Source organism: Bufo bufo, chromosome 1 (assembly GCF_905171765.1).
Source record: "Bufo bufo chromosome 1, aBufBuf1.1, whole genome shotgun sequence".
Classification (NCBI taxonomy): domain Eukaryota; kingdom Metazoa; phylum Chordata; class Amphibia; order Anura; family Bufonidae; genus Bufo; species Bufo bufo.
Genome location: NC_053389.1, coordinates 175,568,920 through 175,591,586, shown reverse-complemented (window position 1 = coordinate 175,591,586; position 22,667 = coordinate 175,568,920). Strand labels below are relative to the sequence as shown.

The 22,667-nt window shown below is 41.7% G+C and overlaps 1 protein-coding gene across 1 annotated transcript in view; it reads left to right on the top strand.

The window, feature by feature from the left end:
• The window catches only part of BRSK1 (BR serine/threonine kinase 1), a 394,396-nt gene that overhangs the window by 352,536 nt on the left and 19,193 nt on the right, over positions 1–22,667 (top strand). The window contains exons 10-16 of the mRNA XM_040432325.1: positions 6,124–6,288; positions 7,371–7,468; positions 9,355–9,505; positions 12,109–12,169; positions 13,780–14,311; positions 21,324–21,372; positions 21,532–21,655. Of these exons, the coding sequence (XP_040288259.1) occupies positions 6,124–6,288; positions 7,371–7,468; positions 9,355–9,505; positions 12,109–12,169; positions 13,780–14,311; positions 21,324–21,372; positions 21,532–21,655 (1,180 nt within the window). The remainder of the gene's footprint in view (positions 1–6,123; positions 6,289–7,370; positions 7,469–9,354; positions 9,506–12,108; positions 12,170–13,779; positions 14,312–21,323; positions 21,373–21,531; positions 21,656–22,667) is intronic.

The window sequence follows — 22,667 nt, the reverse complement described above, 5'->3', positions numbered from 1 at the left end:
CTTTTAATGGGGAATTTATTTTTACATTCTGCATGTCATCTGACAGTTTATTTTCCTCAGTGAATACATTGGAGAAAAAAATATTTAACAGCTTTGCTTTCTCCTCGTCGCTCTCTGCGACTCCCCCCTCATTACTCTTTAAAGGGCCGACACCTTCAGATTTATACTTTTTAACATTTATATAATTGAAGAACATTTTAGAGTTAGTTTTACTCTCTTTGGCAATTAATCTCTCGGTCTCTAGTTTGGCCGCTTTTATTAGTTTTTTACATGTTCTATTTTTTTCCTTATAGTTTTTCAGTGTTTCCGTGCTACACTCCTGTTTTAGTGATTTATATGCTTTCTTTTTGTCATTTATTGTTTTCTTTACAGTTCTATTTATCCACCTTGTTTTCTTTTTGTTCCTTAACCTTTTATTCCCATACGGTATGTACCTCTCACAATGAGATTTTAGGATGTTTTTAAAGATATCCCATTTTGTGGCTGTATTTTTATTTTTGAGGACTTTGTCCCAGTTAGTTAGGCCTATGGCCTCTCTTAGTTGGCTAAATTTAGCTTTTTTGAAGTTTGGTATTTTTGTTCCTCCCTGTAGAAACGCTCTTTTGAATGATAATTGGATGGTTATTACTTTATGGTCACTATTTCCCAGGTGTCCCCCAACCTGCACGTCTGTTGTTCTGTCAGGCCTATTGGTTAATACTAAGTCCAGTATGGCCGTCCCTCTAGTCGGGTCCTGAACCAGTTGGGAGAGGTAATTGTCTTTGGTTATTGCCAAGAACCTGTTTCCCTTATGAGATATACAAGTTTCAGTTTCCCAGTCTATATCTGGGTAGTTGAAGTCCCCAGTTGCCGCCTCATCTATCTCGTTTAGTAGTAGATTTTCTGTGGACTCTGGTATATTAGGTGGTTTATAGTAAACTCCTATTAGTAATTTATTGTTGTTTTTAGCTCCATGTATCTCTACCCACAGTGACTCCACATGTTCATGTCCCTCACTTATATCTTCCTGGAGTGTGGGCTTTAGACAAGACTTTACATAAAGGCAAACCCCTCCCCCTCTCCGGTTTTGACGATCCTTTCTAAACAGACTGTAACCTTGTACATTAACTGCCCAGTCATAGCTATCATCCAGCCATGTCTCAGTTATTCCCACTATGTCATAGTCCTCCTCACACATCACTAATTCCAGCTCCTAGTTTTATTAGTCAGGCTTCTGGCATTAGTGTACATACATTTGAGAGGTTTATGTATATTTTTTACCCTACACCTTTCCTTCTGAACTGTCCTAGTCCCTCCTTCCATTCCTCCCCCAGTCCCACTACCTTGCCCCCGGTCTCTATCTGCACTATCTTCCCCTCCTATAATGTAATTACCCTCCCCCCCAGTCCCTAGTTTAAACACTCCTCCAATCCTCTAGCCATTTTTCTCCCCAGCACAGCTGCCTCTTCCCCATTTAGGTGCAGCCCGTCCCTACGATAGAGCCTGTAGCCGATAGCAAAGTCGGCCCAGTTCTCCAGGAACCCAAACCCCTCCTTCCTACACCAGTTCTTGAGCCACTTGTTAATCTCCCTAATCTCCCGCTGCCTTTCTTGTGTGGCTCGTGGTACAGTCAGTATTTTGGAAAATACTACCTTTGAGGTCCTTGCCCTAAGCTTTTGACCTAAATCCCTGAAATCATTTTTAAGGACTCTCCACCTACCTCTAACTTTTTCATTGGTTCCGATATGGACCATGACCGCTGGATCTTCTCCAGCCCCTCACAGTAATCTGTCAACCCGATCCGCGATGTGTCGAACTCTAGCGCCAGGAAGACAGCACACTGTTCGGCGATCACGGTCTTTGTGACAGATTTCCCTATCTGTTCCCCTAATAATGGAGTCTCCCACTACCATCACCTGTCACAGCAATCTTTCTATCAAAGCTAAAGCCAAACATGGATTCTGAGATCTCCACATGCATTGCTCCAATTGCGCTGCTAGATTTATTTCAAACTGGCAGCTTAGGGGGCGTGCACTGGGGCATGTCCTTCCTACTGCAGCTGGTGGCAGATGAAGGACAGAACTGACTATGTGCTTCCATCTCAGTGAGCTGAACATTGAAATTAGAATCCCCCATAACAGTGACCTCTACAGTACGCTGCCCCTTTAACAGTGAACTCCACAGCCCTTCACCCCTTAACTCTGAACACCCCCCCGCCCCCCACAGTGCCCTGCCTCCTTAAAATGGGACCTCCAAGCAGCCCATCCCCTTAACTTTGACCTTCACAGCAGCCCGCCCCTTTAACAGTGAGTTTCACAGAACTCCACTCCCTTGACATTGACCTCCTCAGGGCCCGCCCCTTAACAGTGACCTATACAGAACCCCGCCCCTTAACACTGACCTCCATAGGGGACTGTCCCCTTATCTGTTACCTCCACTGTTTCCTGCCCTCTTAACAGAGACCTTCACGGCATCGTCCCTTCAACAGTGATTGCCACAGTACCCTGTTCCCTTAACAGTGACCTCCACAGTACCCTGCTGACTTAACAGTGACCTCTACAGCAGCTGCCCCTTTAATAGTGGCCCCTGCCCTCTTAACAGTGACCTCCACAGTGCCCACCCCTTTAACAGTGACCTCCTCAGCGGCCTGCCCCCTTAACAGTAACATCCACAGTGAACGCCCCTTTAACAGTGACCTTCACAGAGCCTGCCCCTTTAACTGTGACCTCCACAGCAGCTGCCCCTTTAATAGTGGCCCCTGCCCCCTTAACAGTGACCTCCACAGCGCCCTGCCCCTTTAACAGTGACCTCCACGTGATTTTGTCGTACCAATGTCGCGCAACAATTTTTATAATGATAGGCTATGGTGTGGCACTATGCGACATGCTGCGCCTGCGACAGTCGCAAAAAATCCTTCCAAGATGGATGCATGTAGCAGCGTAGTTGTGCCCTATGTGTCGTGCGACTTATTGTCGTCGTGTAGCCCTAGGCTAAAGCTGACCTACAGCAGTAAAGAAAAATGGCTGGGTTGTTATGGAAACCTGGAGTAAAACTGTGTGTATGTGGAGACGCCTGCGACGTTCTATTGGCTGATAAGGGACATGTGACCGTGTGTATGGCAGTTGGGGGCTTGTATTGGCTAATGCAGGTCATTTTTGGGGAATATCTCAGGAATGGTACATCCTAGAGAGCTGTGACCCATCAAGATTTCTTTCCAGGTAGCAAGGGATGTGTAAACCAAGTTTCCTTGAAATCGATGGTTGCATTTTTGAGTGATAGTGGAACATACACACATACATACATATATACAACCTTTTTTATATATACCGTATATATAGATTCTCAAATATTCAAGAATTTCCAAGTTGCTATGTTATTAAGAGCTTCTATCACCAGAATCCTCCGATATGATTGCACCATTTTTAAAATGATTTAACATACAGATGAAACTTGAAAAATTTGAATATCGTGCAAAGTTAATTTATTTCAGTAATGCAACTTAAAAGGTGAAACTAACATATGAGATAGACTCATTGCATGCAAAGCGAGATATTTCAAGCCTTTATTTGTTATAATTTGGATGATTATGGCTTACAGCTTATGAAACCCCAAAGTCACAATTTTGAGGTACCCTTTGCGTATGGATTAATTAGCTGAACAGAGTGTGACACTTTGAGCCTAGAATATTGAACCTTTTCACAAAATTCTAATTTTAAGCTGCATTAATGCAATTCCTTTTAATTTGCATTACTGAAATAAATTTACTTTTTCACGATATTAAAAATTTTCGAGTTTCACCTGTATATTCTTGCAAATATGATTTATTGCAGCCATATTGTGACATATTGCTGCAGCCTTATTGGTTGCCACTTTTGAAATTAATAGGCAGAGGAAGTCTTCTGGTGTATTCTATTGACCAGTGAATCTTCAAACCTGTAATACCACAATGCACTTTCACATACAATATGTACCTTGTGTAATCATCATGACTAATATGCTGTTGTTCTGGATAATTCATTGTATGTGAACACAAAGTTACTGATGTCTTTAAAAAGAGACCCTTATATATAGAAAAGGTTTCCCTGGTGATAAGCCGACTGCGAAGGTCCATTCAGACTCCCGTGATCAGCTGTTAATGCAGATGGAAGCAGCCAGCTAGCCTTCATGAGGCATGATTTGCCAACCATTAGATTCCATTTGTAAAATGCATTGATGGGGTGCAGCCATAGACAAATGCGGCTTGACTTAGGGGGAAGTTGGTAGGCAGGAAGGGGTTAAATGGTTTGAACTGGGAGGTGCGTATAGTGTAAAGTTGGAAAAGGGGGTGGAGCTGGTATGGTTTGGCGGACAGTATTTAACTGGGGGTTAGGGGAGTGGTTCCTCACTTGCCATGGGACCAGTGTTAGACGGTAACGCCCACCTACTCTTGTTAATGTTTTGCCAGGTGGCGTTCTTTGTTGCAGCGGGTACAGGATCCTGGGAGGGAGAACAATTTGGAATAGGTGCATGACACTTTGGATCGTGCATCTTATGAAGTTTTATAAGTTGAAAGCTGGGGCTCCTGTTTGGGCTAAAAGGCCTGCAGAGGCATATATTTGATGATTTTGTGCCTTTGGGCCGCTGAGTATGGCCAAGGATAAGTTTTGGAATATAAGACAATCTTGGTTGGATTGTCTTGTAGGATCCTTCCCACTATCATGGGTTATAATGTTTAGAAGGTTTTGCAATGTTGCATTTGAATGTTATGGCACTTTAAGATACACTGACGGACTTGTGTACAGCACGTCGCATAGTGCTTGCATCTGTGATCTCACTATTACGAATCATATGAGCCACCTCCACTGCTGTGTTTGTTGCACCAGAATTGATAGACCTTGTGATGAACCGACTTGTTGACTCCGATATTTTGCCTGGCTGTCCACCTTTTGGCTTTGGAATGGATGGACGTACTTCATTTGGTATTCTTCCAACTGTCATGGCACTCACATGATACAGTTTGGCAACTTTCTTGGCTGAGATACCGCTATCGATGAGCTGGATAATGCTGTTTCTCTTTTCTTGGGAAATCTTCACGGCTGCTTCTGGATTCGAACCAGTGACCTTTTGCTTGGGAATCAACATCAAGTTGTTACATTTTAATATATTTTAAAATGGTTTATTTTGTTAATAAACTTGGCTACCAGGGCTTTACACCAAAGAAAGAGTCTCTACGTGTTTTATATGGTTGGGGGAGGGGGGATGTGGGGCAACAGCGGGCACACTGAATATTCCATCCTAATAAGTCATAGCCTTGTGCACCGGAGGGGCAGATGATCTCCTACCTACCACATCTATAGATAAAGCCTAAATGCATTGTACTAAAAATAATAGAATGTTCAACTGTAAATAGTGATCCTATTATTAGCTATGTCTTTGTTCACATCTGCAGCCACTAATCTTGCAATAAAAATAATGCAAATCCCAAATTCACTATCATAACCAAACGTAAGTGAGCAAATAAAAAAGTAACTTCATTGATAAGAAAATAGTGTTGAGTAAATAAGATAAGACTTTGTACATCATCAGAAACCACCTGTCAGAACACCACACTTTACTGGTCTTGTGATTATGTATTGGCCGGCAGAAAGACAATCAAGCCAGAAAGGAAAAGCCTTCATGACTTCTATGAGAGTGACTTCTCCCCCTGAGTTTATATAGCCTCTAGATTCCAGAGTTTAAAGTTTGTTTCCTTCATGATACTGAACTTGCCAATCAATACTAGGTAACATCCACCAATGGCCACCATTATAGAACCTATAGTCAGTTTGGGGTTTCTTGGGCCCACCAGAGAAGTTATTCTGAGGGCCCACCCTCTGTCTATACAAAATGTGCCTGTCAAAATTAGATTGTTTATGTAGAATACATCATCAGTGAGACCTTATTGACTATTGTATTAAAGTTTATTATTGCGTCAGAGCGTCAGCGCTTGTAGGCCAGTCTGATGCTGAAAGGGACCATTTATACAATAAGTTGTGTGTCAGTGACATTGAGAGGTAATTATGTCCCCTTACTGTTTCTATTGTGGTCATGCAAATGTTGTAGGTACTTCTGTAAGCTAAATGTAATTACTATATTTATTGACATATTTATTGACTCTTTTTGCAGGGGTGGCAAAAATGAACCAGAACCTGAGCAGCCCACTCCCCGAAAGGTGTCCATCAGAAGAATTCACTCAGTAAGTGAGTTTGACCCCGATGTCCTGGATAGTATGCATTCCTTGGGTTGCTTCAGGGATAAAACCAAACTGAAACAAGAACTACAGAATGAAGAGTAAGTATTCATGGCACTCTATGATAAATTAGAAATATGTTTACTATGTTCTATGAGGCAACCCTGCAAATTGCTATGCCCATAAAGAGAAGGCCTACAGCTAAGGTTGGTCTCATCAACGTCCCATTTTGTGATGTGAACCTGCACAAGGCTCCTTCTCCTCATAGGTACAGCACATACCCCTTCTCTCCCCATAGGGATGAGAAGAAGGAAAACCAGTGAACCAGTTGTTGTCCTTTGTATGGTTGGCACAAACATTTCTGAATGATCTATATAACTTGACTAATCATATAATGCCACTTAGATATCTATAATGTAACAAGCGATGCTTAATTTTCATGGTGACAACTAGTGATGAGCAAAGTTATGAAAGCTTCGATCCGGCTGCTTCACTAAATTTCACAAAGAAATTTGCTTCATGACGAATTACTTCATCATGAAGCGCATTTCTTTGTAAGTAGCAGGCATAATGAATGGGAACAGCGTTTGCGCAGTCCCCCGTCATTGAACCCCTCAGATACCACGTTCATCTCTGATCGCTGCATCTGATGCAAAAATGGAGACCAGACGCAAAATCTCACGCAGTGCATGATGACATCATAGGTCACCACGCATGAGAATTCTCGCGGGATTTTCAATCAAGATGACCTTGGCGGTCTCTTCTCGCTCAAACAGATGCAGTGAGTATGTTTTTTTTTTTTTTATGCCATTTCAGGGAAAATTGATTTGTTGCCACGAAGCACGAGGAAAATCGGCTTCACGGCGATTAGAATTTTCCCTGAAGTTCCACTTCGGATACTTTGATTCGCTCAACCCTAGTGGCAACCTACAGAGTAACTATGACTTCATACAATGTACACTGAAATGTACTGTACTTCATTTGTATATTCTAAATGAGTGTGAAGGGTATCCTTCATTTTGCTATCTACAAGACTTGTTCCGTCAAACTGTAATTTGAGTGGAAGACTGCTTAGATGTTCTCTCCCTCTCTCTCTGTGTATATCATTTTATAGTTATTGCATTCCTAGAAATATTCTTGTTTATAACCATTTTATTTACCAGTACATACTTTTTTCTTTAAGTGAAAACCAAGAGAAGATGATTTATTACCTTCTCTTGGATCGTAAGGAAAGATATCCAAGTTGTGAAGATGAAGACCTCCCTCCCAGGAATGATATAGGTATGGAAGCATGGCCATTATAAGCAAATTGTCACTAAGTATTATCCTCTGTATATATAGTGAAATATGAAATAGATGGTTTTTGAATATATGTATAATCTTTGATATTATGGGTAAAATCGTAAGATGTTGATGGGATCTTTTTTTTGTGAGGCCATGGAAAAGAAATACCGACCTTGCTTTGTGCACAGTTATAGTGGAACAGGAAAGGCCTTTCCCCAAAGCACTGCAACAAATTTAGAAGCAACAATTGTCTGAAATGTCTTTTTGTGCTGCATTCTTAACATTACCCTTTCCTGGAAATAAGGGGTCTAGCTCAAGCCCTAAGTAACAGTCACACACCCTTATACCTCCATCACCAAATTTTACAATAGACATTATGGGGGTCATTATCCAGAAATACGCCCATATTAGGCATATTTCGGCGCAATCTACAACTTTTCCCTGCTCACGCCAGATCTTAAAATAGTAGGCGTGGCGTGGGCGGAGAAGGGGACAGGCCTAGCGGCCCGTCTCATTAATCATTTTTTGCGCCTGTTTTAGCCGGCGAAAATGATCTAAATGTAGGGACAGCAAGGAAGCTGGCTTACATTTAGACCAGGCATCCTCAAACTGCGGCCCTCCAGCTGTTGTAAAACTACAACTCCCACAATGCCCTGCTGTAGGCTGATACCTGTAGGCTGTTCGGGCATGCAGGGAGTTGTAGTTTTGCAACAGCCGGAGGGCCGCAGTTTGAGGATGCCTGATTTAGACCAAAGGTAGATGTGCCGAAGTTATGTAGAGGCCGGCACCTCTTCATAACTTCGGCAGATCCACCGCCAACTAGATGGGTTATTAAGACCAGCGTCTAAAACACTGGACTTAATAAATGACCCATATATATTTTTGATAAATAGCCTTTTCCAGGCATCCGCAAAGACAGATTAATCCATCAGACACCCAGATAGTCTTTTTTTGAGTCCACTCCATGATAACACATTTTCTCTACTCCAGAGGAAGTAGGGCTCCCGGTGTACACTTGTGCTGATGTCACTTGCAGGGGTAGTTTAAAACCCTCTATTGAGTGATGCATCATAGGATAGGCAATTTTTACGTGCCACATAATTCACAACTCATAGCCCACTCTGTGGTCTACCACTTTATAGCTGAGCTTTTGCTACTGCTAGAAGCTTCCACTTCACCATAACATCACTTACAGCTGACTGCAGCAGATCAGAAATTTCACAAAGTGACTTGCGGCACATGAGGCATCCAATGACAGCACTGAGCTCTTCAGTCCAACCCATATAACTACCAATGTTTGTCTAAGGAGATTGCATGGCTGTGGGCTTGATTTTAGGCGCCTCTTTGCAATAAGTGTAGCTGAAACACATGAGCTCAATAATTAGGAGGAATGTCCACATACTTTTGTATGTCTTACTTACCGTATGCTCTGGAATCTAAATAAACTACTTTGAATGATTTTAGAAAATTGCTTCACAGGGAATTCCAACTTTCAAAATGAATCCTTGTCCATAGTTGTAAAATGCAACTAGAAACATGACTCAAGACTAATAAATTCAACAGCTGCTTGTAGTATTGTATATTCCCTGAGCAACCCCTTCTAGTCCTGCCTTGAATTCTTTATTGTGTGCATATTACCTTTATTAAAAGGATTGGTCACCAGGCACATCTCATTATAGCGGCACATCTATAAGCTAGGCATCTTTTTATTTCACATTAAGGGATGATATCAGGAACGTGCAGCGGCTATTTACGGTAATTCACCCATTCAAATGTATTTATGAGAAATACTACTGTGAAAAAAATCAAACATGGTACAGTAGAAGCCTTCCTGAATCACTGCCGTATGTATGTTCATTATCTTATTTGGACTTTTTCAATAGATCCACCTCGTAAAAGAGTTGATTCCCCAATGCTGAACCGACATGGCAAGAGACGCCCCGAGAGAAAGTCTATGGAAGTCTTGAGCGTGACAGATGGTGGTTCACCTGTTCCCGCACGACGGGCTATTGAGATGGCACAACACAGTCAAAGGTATGAGCTGGCCTATATCATAAGTGTGGTTCACAAAATAAGCTTAGCCTTCGTTATTATGAGAAAGTTAAAATGACCAAGTATCTAATAATTGATACAACTGTGAACCCTTTGGTAATGTCCACCAATGCCGGATTGACAGAGCTCCGCCAGGCTGTTTTTTTGCCAGGAGCAGCCTGCTGGAACGCCTGCCGCGAGTGTGAAACAAGCCTAAACAAACAGTAAAAAAACCTTAAATTAAAACCCTATAATATACTGTAATTAGGGTACAGACACACTTTCAGGTTTCTTGATGCAGTTTTGGAAGCCAAAACCATGGGTGAAATAAAAAAAGAAGAGATATCATATCTGTTGTTTATACATTCTCTACTTTTATGATCCACTCCTGATTTTGGATTCCAAAACTGCATCAAGAAACCTGAATGTGTGGCCACACATTCTCCTTGGGTCCCCATTAGCCCTGTGTATAGACTGATATGCATCCATAGTGATGTAACATCATCTGGTCCCATTGCAATGTAGTATCCTTGGGGCTTAGAATATGAATTGGTCTACCACAGACCAGAGGAGAATTCTGATTCAAAGAGAACCTGTCCTCAGTTTAATGCTGCCCGAACCACAGGCAGCATAAAATCCCCACGTGACATGAGTTATATTTCCCTCTGAATTGCTACGGCATAATATACACATGTTTAATACCGTATATTCCGGAAATAAAAATCTGTAACAAGAAATCAGGTCTTCTCAAAGAGGTGGATAGTGAAAGGGATCGTCTTCCAAAGTCAGTCTCCTTTTTTTAAAAAAAAAGAAGCCAATCTTCTCTAACTCGCTACAATCAACATTTATTGATGTGGAAGCTGCCACTGCCAAGTGAAGGGTAAAGGAGTATTCTAGCTATATAAAGTTATCCCCTATCCGCAGGATAAGTAATAACTATTAGATCAGTGGGGGTCCCACCCCTGGGACTCCAGTGATCCTAAAAGCAGGGGCTCAGTACCCCGTAGAGACTCATAAAGTAAACCAACCGTCCAGTTGAGCATGTACGCGGCTGCTCATTTAATTTCTATAGGAGTTCTGGAGATAGCTGAGCGCTGTACTTGGATACCTCCGGACCTCCCATAGAAATAAATGGAGTGGCCGCGTGCATGTGCGACCAGCTGCTCGATTCATTTCATTCTTGTGACTAGTGCAGGTCCCAGCGAGATCGCCGCCGGTCTAATAGTTATCCCCTAGGGGATAGCTTTATACAAGTGGAATTTAACCATCTAATGCCTGTATACACTGGGTCCACCAGAGGGACTCTCTGGTCGGTTTTATAGAGTTGGCATATGGACAGATCTGGTCTTTGTTAGACAACATCTTAAAGTACGTTTTTACATATGTTGCTTTACTTTGTACCCATCGTGAGTCCCCGCTCCCCCGTATTATAGGAGCTTAGCTAAGTAGTTAGGGGAGGACTCTGTCTACTGTCTCCAAATGCGATGAGCTTAACTGTGAATACAGCTGTGGGCTATAACAGAAATAATTAATGCAATGAGACAGGGGCACTCTAATGTGAAGTTCTAAATTTCCTAGTCAGAAGCTAGATAAGACCTCATGCACATGTGCCCAGAGCCTACATGGCAGCAGCCTACACCGGTCTTGATAGAGCCTGCACTGCTGGAGGAGGCATGTAATTACAGCAGATCAGAGATGCTGTACATTTCAGTAATTACTTACTCCAGTTTCTGGCCAATAGCCCCACCTACGCCCAGCCCTCGGTTTGCCCCCTTTACAGAAACTGATGAGGGCAGTGTAAAAACTGCAGTTGCTACTGAAAATGTCACAGTAGTCTCAAAAATGGGGTTTCGCAGCATTTTTATACAAAAAGAAAGGCTTAGGGGGATTTATACATTTTCCCATAGCCTCCATGTCCCATGTATAATAGGTGCCATCCATGCCCAGAATACTATTGTACACATTGTCTCATTTCACATTTTTCTTGTTGGATTTGTACCTCTGTATGAAATCTGAGGCATACAGCTGTACACTAAGAACCCATTCACTAGTATATCATTTGTATTATGACAAACAAGTAGTCATAAAATGGACACGAGTTATTTATGTTCCTCTAAATTAATCATCTAAAAATCATATATACCGACATTTCATTTATTATCTATTGTAATATTATATCTACGTTTAAAGTTAATTGTTTAGGACAAGCATGTCCCTAATATGACATGGGCTCAGATTATATAAGATAATAATATACTATATACCGGTAAATGGCGTTAGAATGGAAGAATAACAGCAATAAGAAGACCAGAGCTCACACTTCTGATACCATCATTACATTCAGAATACATGATCACATTACTTTTGAGAATATAAGAGGCAATCCCTGATTATATTGTAGGGAAAATGATGTATGGCTTAAAAAGAGGGAGATCACATGAAATTGCTAGATGCAGAAGGAATGAGCCGTTTGAAATCATACCACTTGACCTATATATCTATCTGGCTGAAACCTAATCCTTACAAAACATACAATTTAGAACAGGGCACATAGGGGTCAGCTTCATTGTTCCACATGCAGTAGCTAATAGATCTTTCTTATGTAGGTCCAGATCTGTGAGTGGTGCATCCACTGGTCTCTCCTCCAGCCCTCTCAGCAGTCCAAGGGTAAGTATTAAGAAGGAAATACACGGTTTACAGATGAGATGACAGCAGAATTGGACTGAATACAATTGCATTACCATGCTGGCAGATCACATTATCATTTCCTGGTGCCATACATTACATACACCATCACTAGCCATCATGCACCACTTCAGGCCTAGCCTCCTCCAAACCTTATGGGCAGAGCTGTATTTTGCATCATTCATCATTGCTATTCTCAGATATGGTCGTATCATATAGAAAAAGTCTCAATATATAAATGAAAAACCTTTGTTCTGGATTCAGCTCATCCACTCCTATCCCTCATATTAATATATAGGACATCGATCTGGCATACCCTTCCCCAAGGCTTGCTAAAGTTTTCTTGTCCATGTATTGTTGTCTTTGGAGATTAGTGGTGCTCTGGAGATTAGTGGTGCTCACGGTGTCTGTGACACGTATTCCTCCACCATTAGTTTGTAAACTATATTATTTGGGAGTCTCAGCAGTGCCACATTGGGGTGCTTCATATAGCCTTCAGAATGTTCTTCACCTATTAACTTTTCAAGTATTAATAAGATGTGAGCAGCTGAAATAATCTTAAACATTTGGCATGGTTTAATAATTAGAGTACCCCCATCATTAGTATAGTTAGGTGGAAGTTTTGGATGTTGGGGAAGAGTCTGATGTGTTGGGGTAGAGATTTCCAGAATATGGGAGAGGCACCTTAGAAATCTTGTAGTCAATTGTGTGAAAAACAGATGAGAGGAGAACAGAGAAGGAGGTCCTGTGAGCATCAGAGATTATGTGTGGGGATGTATCGAGAAAGCAGGTCAGAGATATAAGGAGGGGACAGGTTGTAGATGGCCTTATATGTAGTTGTTATTATTTTAAACTGAAGTCGCTGGGCAGTGGGGATCCAGTGAAAGGATTGACAGAGGGGGAGGCAGAGGAGAAACTAGGACAGAGGTGGATTAAGCAGGCAGAAGAGTTGAGAATAGATTGGAGGGAAGTGAAAGTGCTAGATGAGAGGCCACAGAGGAGAATGTTGCAGTAGTCCAGGTGGGAGATGATGAGGGAATGCACTAATATTTTAGTTGACTCAGTGAAGAAGGAGCGAAAACAAGAGTTAGTAATATACATACAGCACACGCGGTGTTATAACTTTATTTAATACCTAATGCTACAACAGATGTTCGACAGGATAATATTTGAACAGTAAACCCCAGCATGCTGGCGGTTAGTGTATAAAAAGTTTAACTCAATTTAGCTTTGTTAGAGATGTGACTTACCTTATACATGTCATACGATACTACATTGGTAAAATATATTCTGGAACGAACCCCAATATCTGGAAAAATCTGGTGAACAGTAGACATCTTTAGACAGGGCAAATGTCCTTTATTCAAATTAATCACAATTCAATGTGTACTAATAGAGAGTATTTCCACACAAATGAAAAATGTACAAGTACAAAAATCCTATTGAATTGAACGTTTTCCCATATATTTGAGAACTGGCTTTGATGAAAGTTTATACCGGTTACACATTATACACATTAGTCCTGCCACATTGTTCCATCTCATTGTCAAACATCAATGCCCACTGGGCACTTTTCTGTCCCCCCTTGCCAGAGTCCCGTATTCACTTTCTCCCCCTCGCCGCTGGAAGCCACTGATGGGGAGGACCCCCGTGCCATCTGGCAATCCAAAGCTGCTCACCGTCAGCCTGACCCGAAGACCCAAACGTTGCCTGCTAAGACCAGCCTGGGAGAGAAGCCCCTCCACACCATTAAATCTAATCCCTTACCAATTACCATGACTGCTTCCTCCCCACCGCATGACTCCTCAACTTCACCTCATCGTTCCCCATTATCCCCTCCTTTCTTCCCTTCCTCACTACCCGCTCGTTTTTTCCCTGGTACTAAATCCACCACCAAATCTATCCCTTTGCCGCAGGTGACCCCTCACCCTTCTCCCCGAGGTAGTCCCCTCCCTACCCCGCTGGGCACCCCAGTGCATACGCCCAAGGACAGCCCGACTGGGACGCCCAGTGGCACCCCTCCCTCAAGTCCAGGTGTTGGTGGGGTGGCTTGGAAGACACGACTCAACTCTATCAAGAATAGCTTCCTGGGTTCCCCACGTTTCCACCGTCGGAAATTGCAAGGTAGGTTTTGTTTCGTTTTTCTATATATGAGTGCCCTCTAGTGGCTATAGTGTTAAAATCACTTTATCAAAATGGCTGCAATTGTATGTATTTTTCAAGTGACACGGAAATCATTCCTTTCTCATTACCAAGTGCTAAACCATTGAAATGTCATATCCATGAGCCCTTTTTCCTTTCTGGAAAGCATAGACACATAACCAAGAGACAACAGGGTGCATTCAGGCTCATTTTTCAGATATCAAAACCATAAATGGTCAGCTAATACCAATTAATGCAGTCATTTGTGGAAAGACATATATATTAATATGGACTATTTTAGAGAAAAACACCAAACCATAGGAGGTTTAACCTTTTAGCAGGGAGTGCTCATTGCACTTAATGCTAGAATCTATAAAACTGTGCAAAGAAATTATTTATTTTAACGGGATATTCCTATTTATTTTTATTTATTTACTTTATGCATTTATATAGCGCTTTACAGACATTAGCATCGGGTTGTCCCCAATGGGGCTCACAATCTAATTCCCTATCAGTATGTCTTTGGAGTGTGGGAGGAAACTGGAGAACCCGGAGGAAACCCACACAAACACGGGATCATACAAACTATGCAGTTGTTGTCCTTGGATTCAGATTTGAACCTAGGACCCTATCTTACGTATTTATGGCATATAGCATCACCGTCTCTCTATTATACTGTATGGTGACTGCAGTGGCCTGAAATTGGTAAATGGGAGTCAGTATATGAGGTAAAGATGAGGGTCCCAGAGGTATGATCTGCACATAAGGATGTGTTCACACAAATGTACTACAAGATCTGTCATCATTCAATGGGGCTAATCAGAAACTGCAGAAAGAAGTAGCATGATACTTATCACCAAGGCTGATTTTTTTTCAAAGATCCACACAGAAATTTTCCATGGTATGAACAGTGATGAGAAACCCCAATTCACATGCATGTTATGTAGAATCATCAGCTTAAAAGCAGATTTTTGTGCAGAATCTAAACCAAATGTGTATCAATACTTGTGAACTGACCCTAACCGCAATTTGACACTATCTGAGTCAGTTTGATCAGTGGGATCCCTAAGATCGCTGAATTGCTTCTTCTGTTTCTGACATAGATTCACTCAATTTTCCATCAGCCACCATTAGGGAAAGCTCAGTGCAAAGAGATTATTTACAATGTCTGTTTCAATCAATGGTACAGCATAAATTCCTATGCACGAAGCTCCTCCTAGTGGTAACTTCTGGAAGAAAAGTGTAAAATTTATCAGTGCAGATTTAGCAGTGTATTTATTATCTGTTGTAAAAACATTGAGAAATACAGTGTTCAGTAAAAACACCATATAATGAACCACCTTTTCCACTTTTTCTGATGAGTGAGGCGGAGGGCCACCGCTTGTGTATTAGAATTTTTTTCATAAAAATGATTTCCTCTTAACCACCTCAGCCCCCAGTGCTTAAACACCCTGAAAGACCAGGCCACTTTTTACACTTCTGACCTACACTACTTTCACCATTTATTGCTCGGTCATGCAACTTACCACCCAAATGAATTTTACCTCCTTTTCTTCTCACTAATAGAGCTTTCATTTGGTGGTATTTCATTGCTGCTGACATTTTTACTTTTTTTGTTATTAATCGAAATTTAACGATTTTTTTGCAAAAAAATGACATTTTTCACTTTCAGTTGTAAAATTTTGCAAAAAAAACGACATCCATATAGAAATTTTGCTCTAAATTTATAGTTCTACATGTCTTTGATAAAAAAAAAATGTTTGGGTAAAAAAAAAATGGTTTGGGTAAAAGTTATAGCGTTTACAAACTATGGTACAAAAATGTGAATTTCCGCTTTTTGAAGCAGCTCTGACTTTCTGAGCACCTGTCATGTTTCCTGAGGTTCTATAATGCCCAGACAGTACAAACACCCCACAAATGACCCCATTTCTGAAAGTACACACACTAAGGTATTCACTGATGGGCATAGTGAGTTCATAGAACTTTTTATTTTTTGTCACAAGTTAGCGGAAAATGATGATTTTTTTTTTTTTTTTTTTTTTTTTTTACAAAGTCTCATATTCCACTAACTTGTGACAAAAAATAAAAAGTTCTATGAACTCACTATGCCCATCAGCGAATACCTTGGGGTCTCTTCTTTCCAAAATGGGGTCACTTGTGGGGAAGTTATACTGCCCTGGCATTCTAGGGGCCCAAATGTGTGGTAAGGAGTTTGAAATCAAATTCTGTAAAAAATGACCAGTGAAATCCGAAAGGTGCTCTTTGGAATATGGGCCCCTTTGCCCACCTAGGCTGCAAAAAAGTGTCACACATCTGGTATCTCCGTACTCAGGAGAAGGTGGGGAATGTGTTTTGGGGTGTCATTTTATATATACCCATGCTGGGTGAGAGAAATATCTTGGCAAAAGACAACTTTTCCCATTTTTTTATACAAAGTTGTCATTTGACCAAGATATTTATCTCACCCAGCATGGGTATATGTAAAAAGACACCCCAAAACACATTCCTCAACTTCTCCTGAGTACGGGGATACCAGATGTGTGACACTTTTTTGCAGCCTAGGTGGGCAAAGGGGCCCATATTCCAAAGAGCACCTTTCGGATTTCACTCCTCATTTTTTCCTGAATTTGATTTCAAACTCCTTACCACACATTTGGGCCCCTAGAATACCAGGGCAGTATAACTACCCCACAAGTGACCCCATTTTGGAAAGAAGACACCCCAAGGTATTCCGTGAGGGGCATGGCGAGTTCCTAGAATTTTTTATTTTTTGTCACAAGTTAGTGGAAAATGATGATTTTTTTTTTTATTTTTTTTTTTCATACAAAGTCTCATATTCCACAAACTTGTGACAAAAAATAAAAACTTCCATGAACTCACTATGCCCATCAGCGAATACCTTGGGGTCTCTTCTTTCCAAAATGGGGTCACTTGTGGGGTAGTTATACTGCCCTGGCATTCTAGGGGCCCAAATGTGTGGTAAGTAGGTAAATGACCTGTGAAATCCGAAAGGTGCTCTTTGGAATGTGGGCCCCTTTGCCCACCTAGGCTGCAAAAAAGTGTCACACATCTGGTATCTCTGTATTCAGGAGAAGTTGAGGAATGTGTTTTGGGGTGTCTTTTTACATATACCCATGCTGGGTGAGATAAATATCTTGGTCAAATGCCAACTTTGTATAAAAAAATGGGAAAAGTTGTCTTTTGCCAAGATATTTCTCTCACCCAGCATGGGTATATGTAAAATGACACCCCAAAACACATTCCCCAACTTCTCCCGATTACGGAGATACCAGATGTGTGACACTTTTTTGCAGCCTAGGTGGGCAAAGGGGCCCATATTCAAAAGAGCACCTTTCGGATTTCACAGGTCATTTTTTACAGAATTTGATTTCAAACTCCTTACCACACATTTGGGCCCCTAGAATGCCAGGGCAGTATAACTACCCCACAAGTGACCCCATTTTGGAAAGAAGAGACCCCAAGGTATTCGCTGATGGGCATAGTGAGTTCATGGAACTTTTTATTTTTTGTCACAAGTTAGTGGAATATGAGACTTTGTATGAAAAAAAAAAAAAAAAAAATCATCATTTTCCACTAACTTGTGACAAAAAATAAAAAATTCTAGGAACTCGCCATGCCCCTCACGGAATACCTTGGGGTGTCTTCTTTCCAAAATGGGGTCACTTGTGGGGTAGTTATACTGCCCTGGCATTTTCCAGGGGCCCTAATGTGTGGTAAGTAGGTAAATGACCTGTGAAATCCTAAAGGTGCTCTTTGGAATATGGGCCCCTTTGCCCACCTAGGCTGCAAAAAAGTGTCACACATGTGGTATCGCCGTATTCAGGAGAAGTTGGGGAATGTGTTTTGGGGTGTCATTTTACATATACCCATGCTGGGTGAGAGAAATATCTTGGCAAAAGACAACTTTTCCCATTTTTTTATACAAAGTTGGCATTTGACCAAGATATTTCTCTCACCCAGCATGGGTATATGTAAAATGACACCCCAAAACACATTCCCCAACTTCTCCTGAGTACGGCGATACCAGATGTGTGACACTTTTTTGCAGCCTAGATGCGCAAAGGTGCCCAAATTCCTTTTAGGAGGGCATTTTTAGACATTTGGATACCAGACTTCTTCTCACGCTTTGGGGCCCCTAGAATGCCAGAGCAGTATAAATACCCCACATGTGACCCCATTTTGGAAAGAAGACACCCCAAGGTATTCAATGAGGGGCATGGCGAGTTCATAGAAATTTTTTTTTTTTGGCACAAGTTAGCGGAAATTGATATTTTTAATTTTTTTCTCACAAAGTCTCCCGTTCCGCTAACTTGGGACAAAAATTTCAATCTTTCATGGACTCAATATGCCCCTCACGGAATACCTGGGGGTGTCTTCTTTCCGAAATGGGGTCACATGTGGGGTATTTATACTGCCCTGGCATTCTAGGGGCCCTAAAGCGTGAGAAGAAGTCTGGAATATAAATGTCTAAAAAATTTTACGCATTTGGATTCCGTGAGGGGTATGGTGAGTTCATGTGAGATTTTATTTTTTGACACAAGTTAGTGGAATATGAGACTTTGTAAGAAAAAAAAAATAAATTCTGCTAACTTGGGCCAAAAAAATATCTGAATGGAGCCTTACAGAGGGGTGATCAATGACAGGGGGGTGATCAATGACAGGGGGGTGATCAATGACAGGGGGGGTGATCAATGACAGGGGGGTTGATCAATGACAGGGGGGTGATCAGGGAGTCTATATGGGGTGATCACCACAGTCATTGATCACGCCCCTGTAAGGCTTCATTCAGACGTCCGGATGCGTTTTGCGGATCCGATCCATCTATCAGTGCATCCGTAAAAATCATGCGGACATCTGAATGGAGCTTTACAGGGGGGTAATCAATGACAGGGGGGTGATCAGGGAGTCTATATGGGGTGATCACCACAGTCATTGATCACTCCCCTGTAAGGCTTCATTCAGACGTCCGGATGCGTTTTGCGGATCGGATCCATCTATCAGTGCATCCGTAAAAATCATGCGGACATCTGAATGGAGCTTTACAGGGGGGTGATCAGGGAGTCTATATGGGGTGATCACCACAGTCATTGATCACGCCCCTGTAAGGCTTCATTCAGACGTCCGGATGCGTTTTGCGGATCGGATCCATCTATCAGTGCATCCGTAAAAATCATGCGGACATCTGAATGGAGCTTTACAGGGGGTTGATCAATGACAGGGGTGTAATCAATGACAGGGGGGGTGATCAGGGAGTCTATATGGGGTGATAACCACAGTCATTGATCACGCCCCTGTAAGGCTTCATTCAGACGTCCGGATGCGTTTTGCGGATCCGATCCATCTATCAGTGGATCCGTAAAAATCATGCGGACATCTGAATGGAGCTTTACAGGGGGGTAATCAATGACAGGGGGGTGATCAATGACAGGGGGGTGATCAGGGAGTCTATATGGGGTGATCAGGGGTGATCAGGGGCTAATAAGGGGTTAATAAGTGACGGGGGGGGGGTGTAGTGTAGTGTAGTGGTGCTTGGTGGGACTTTACTGAGCTACCTGTGTCCTCTGGTGGTCGATCCAAACAAAGGGGACCACCAGAGGACCAGGTAGCAGGTATATTAGACGCTGTTATCAAAACAGCGTCTAATATACCTGTTAGGGGTTAAAAAAAACACATCTCCAGCCTGCCAGCGAACGATCGCCGCTGGCAGGCTGGAGATCAACTCTCTTACCTTCCGTTCCTGTGAGCGCGCGCGCCTGTGTGCGCGCGTTCACAGGAAATCTCGCCCATCGCGAGATGACGCATATATGCGTGACTCTGCGCAGGGCTGCCACCTCCGGAACGCGATCCTGCGTTAGGCGGTCCGGAGGTGGTTAATAGAAGAACGTAAATTCATCAGAACTGGACTTTCCTTTCCGTCCTGCATAACAGAAACCAGACAGATCCGTTATGCTTACCCATAGACTTCTGTCATGACAGATCAGAACGGAATGCCTCTTAAAGGCTTCCGTTTTGATTTCCGTCTTATGGATTCCGTTATTTTCTGTTATAAGAATAACGGAATGCATAATGGTGATGTAAACCCGGCCTAAGTTTCTTAAAGTGGACCTCTCTGCACAGTTTTTCTGGAATATTTTTTCTTTGAAACGCTGCGTTGTGCTTTTCTTCTGTTATTCCTTCAGGAAAAATATGAATAAAGTGTGAACTGCATGTTACCATTCCCTTTGTCACTATACAGTGTGAGACTGTGCTAACAGTGCCAGTGTGTTGGGACTCACCCCATTGACAAGGGAAATGGTAATGCAGAGTTTTTATGTATTCATATTATATCTTAAAGTGACCCTCTGGTTCAAGAAAAAAAAAATCACGTTAACTGGGGAATCAACAGAAAGCTTACCTGGCATCATCCTTTTCATGCAACATGAAGAGAAGAAACAAAGTATCTTGCGGCACTCACCGAAGTTGAAACAGTATAAAGCTTTATTCTTCCTCTTTTCAGGATACTTGTGAGCGGGGTGCAGGGGCGGATAGCTGATTACAGATCCTCCTTTTCATCTTTTGAGCTCCAGATCTGCCAACTTTTGGAAACCTCTACTGCCATCCAAGATGGCCGCACTCCTTCTCAGAGTTTTTGATGCACACTTTCATGCATTTGGGAGTCCAAGCCACTTCCTGATACTCTTGGATTGGTCAACACTGCTCATGTGAACAGCTATGGCCAATCCAAGAGCAGGGCTGGACAAGCAAAGGAGTGCCTTGGACTACCGATGCACAGTGTGGTCCTGTGGATCAGGTAGTTTGAGAAGAAGTGTGGTCATCTTGATTGACAAAAGGGAAGCTTGGGAATTGGTGGATCTACAGCTGAAAGATGTAAAACATGTTCTGTTTGTTCCCCAGTTCATGTGATTTTTTTTCTTGAACTGGAGGTTCGATTCATCTACTGATTTCTAATTAACTCTACATCTTTTTTGGTCAGTACCGACACCAGAAGAAATGTCAAGTCTCACTCCAGAGTCTTCACCGGAGTGAGTATCAGTTTTTTTACTTGTTGTATTATTTTTTTGCTTTCATATGTAGTAAAATACAGAAGATTTTTTTCATCCTCTGTTGAATTGCCCTGAATCCACTTACTTATAGAAGTGTTTTCAATTCTCTAACCTTTCTCCAATTCCCATTGCTCCTAGGCTTGCCAAAAAGTCTTGGTTCGGAAACTTCATCAACCTAGATAAAGAAGAGCAGATATTTGTGGTGATTAAAGATAAACCTCTCAGCTCCATAAAAGCTGACATAGTCCACGCTTTTCTCTCAGTAAGTAAAGATCAGCCAGGCTTTCTTTGATATCAGGCTTGGAACTTTTGCAGCTACCCTTGTGGGTTAGTATAAAGTGACGTGGTTGTAAAATGTGAGCTTTTCATTGGTTATTTGGAAACCGTCAATGAGCTGTTTCCAGATCTGGTACGGAACGGCACAGCATAAAAATGCCCAATGCAAGTATTACATATTCATGTCAGGCCTGTTGTAATGTTGATTTTTTGGTGAACATTGAGCATTCATGCCTTATTGAAGATGGTTCTCCTTTGTATTACCATACTTTCACATTTGCTGTAGCCAAAATAACCCAAAGGTAGCACTTGTGTTTAAATGTGTATGTTTTCCACATCATTTTATAGTTTATTGAACTTAATCAAAAGAATGTGACCAGAGCAGACACAGGTTCACCAAAAATATTAATACACACATATAGTATGAATTCATTCTTTATTGTTTAAAAAAAGGGGGATCAATACATAATATAACAAAATACATACAGTGGTAGCAGTGCAGGACATTACTGCGACAAGTACCCCCTCTGCGGGGAGGGTGGATTTATACTTGCCGCAGTACTGTCCTGCACTGCTACCACTGTATGTATTTTGTTATATTATGTATTGATCCCCTTATTTTTATACAATAAAGAATTAATTTATACTATATGTGTGTATTAATATTTCTGGTGAACTGTTGTCTAGTGACACACATATTGAACTATTGGTATTTTGATATTGGTTGTTTTTGAACAAGCTGTTTGTAGGGAAAATATCAGACTCATTTTTCCAATCTCATACAATCGTTAAAGGCTATGATCACTTTGGAACCAATTTTTTATGATTGCATTTTACTTATTTTTGGCTAAAAACATTTTTTCAGTTGGTCTTTATCAAACATTTTAAACAGTTTTGTTCTACAGGGTTAACTTTCAGTCAATTTGCTTTCGGTTTCACACACAACACGTCAGGTTGCTTCTCTGACGGCTCGTTGTATAGCCCATAAACACTCATTA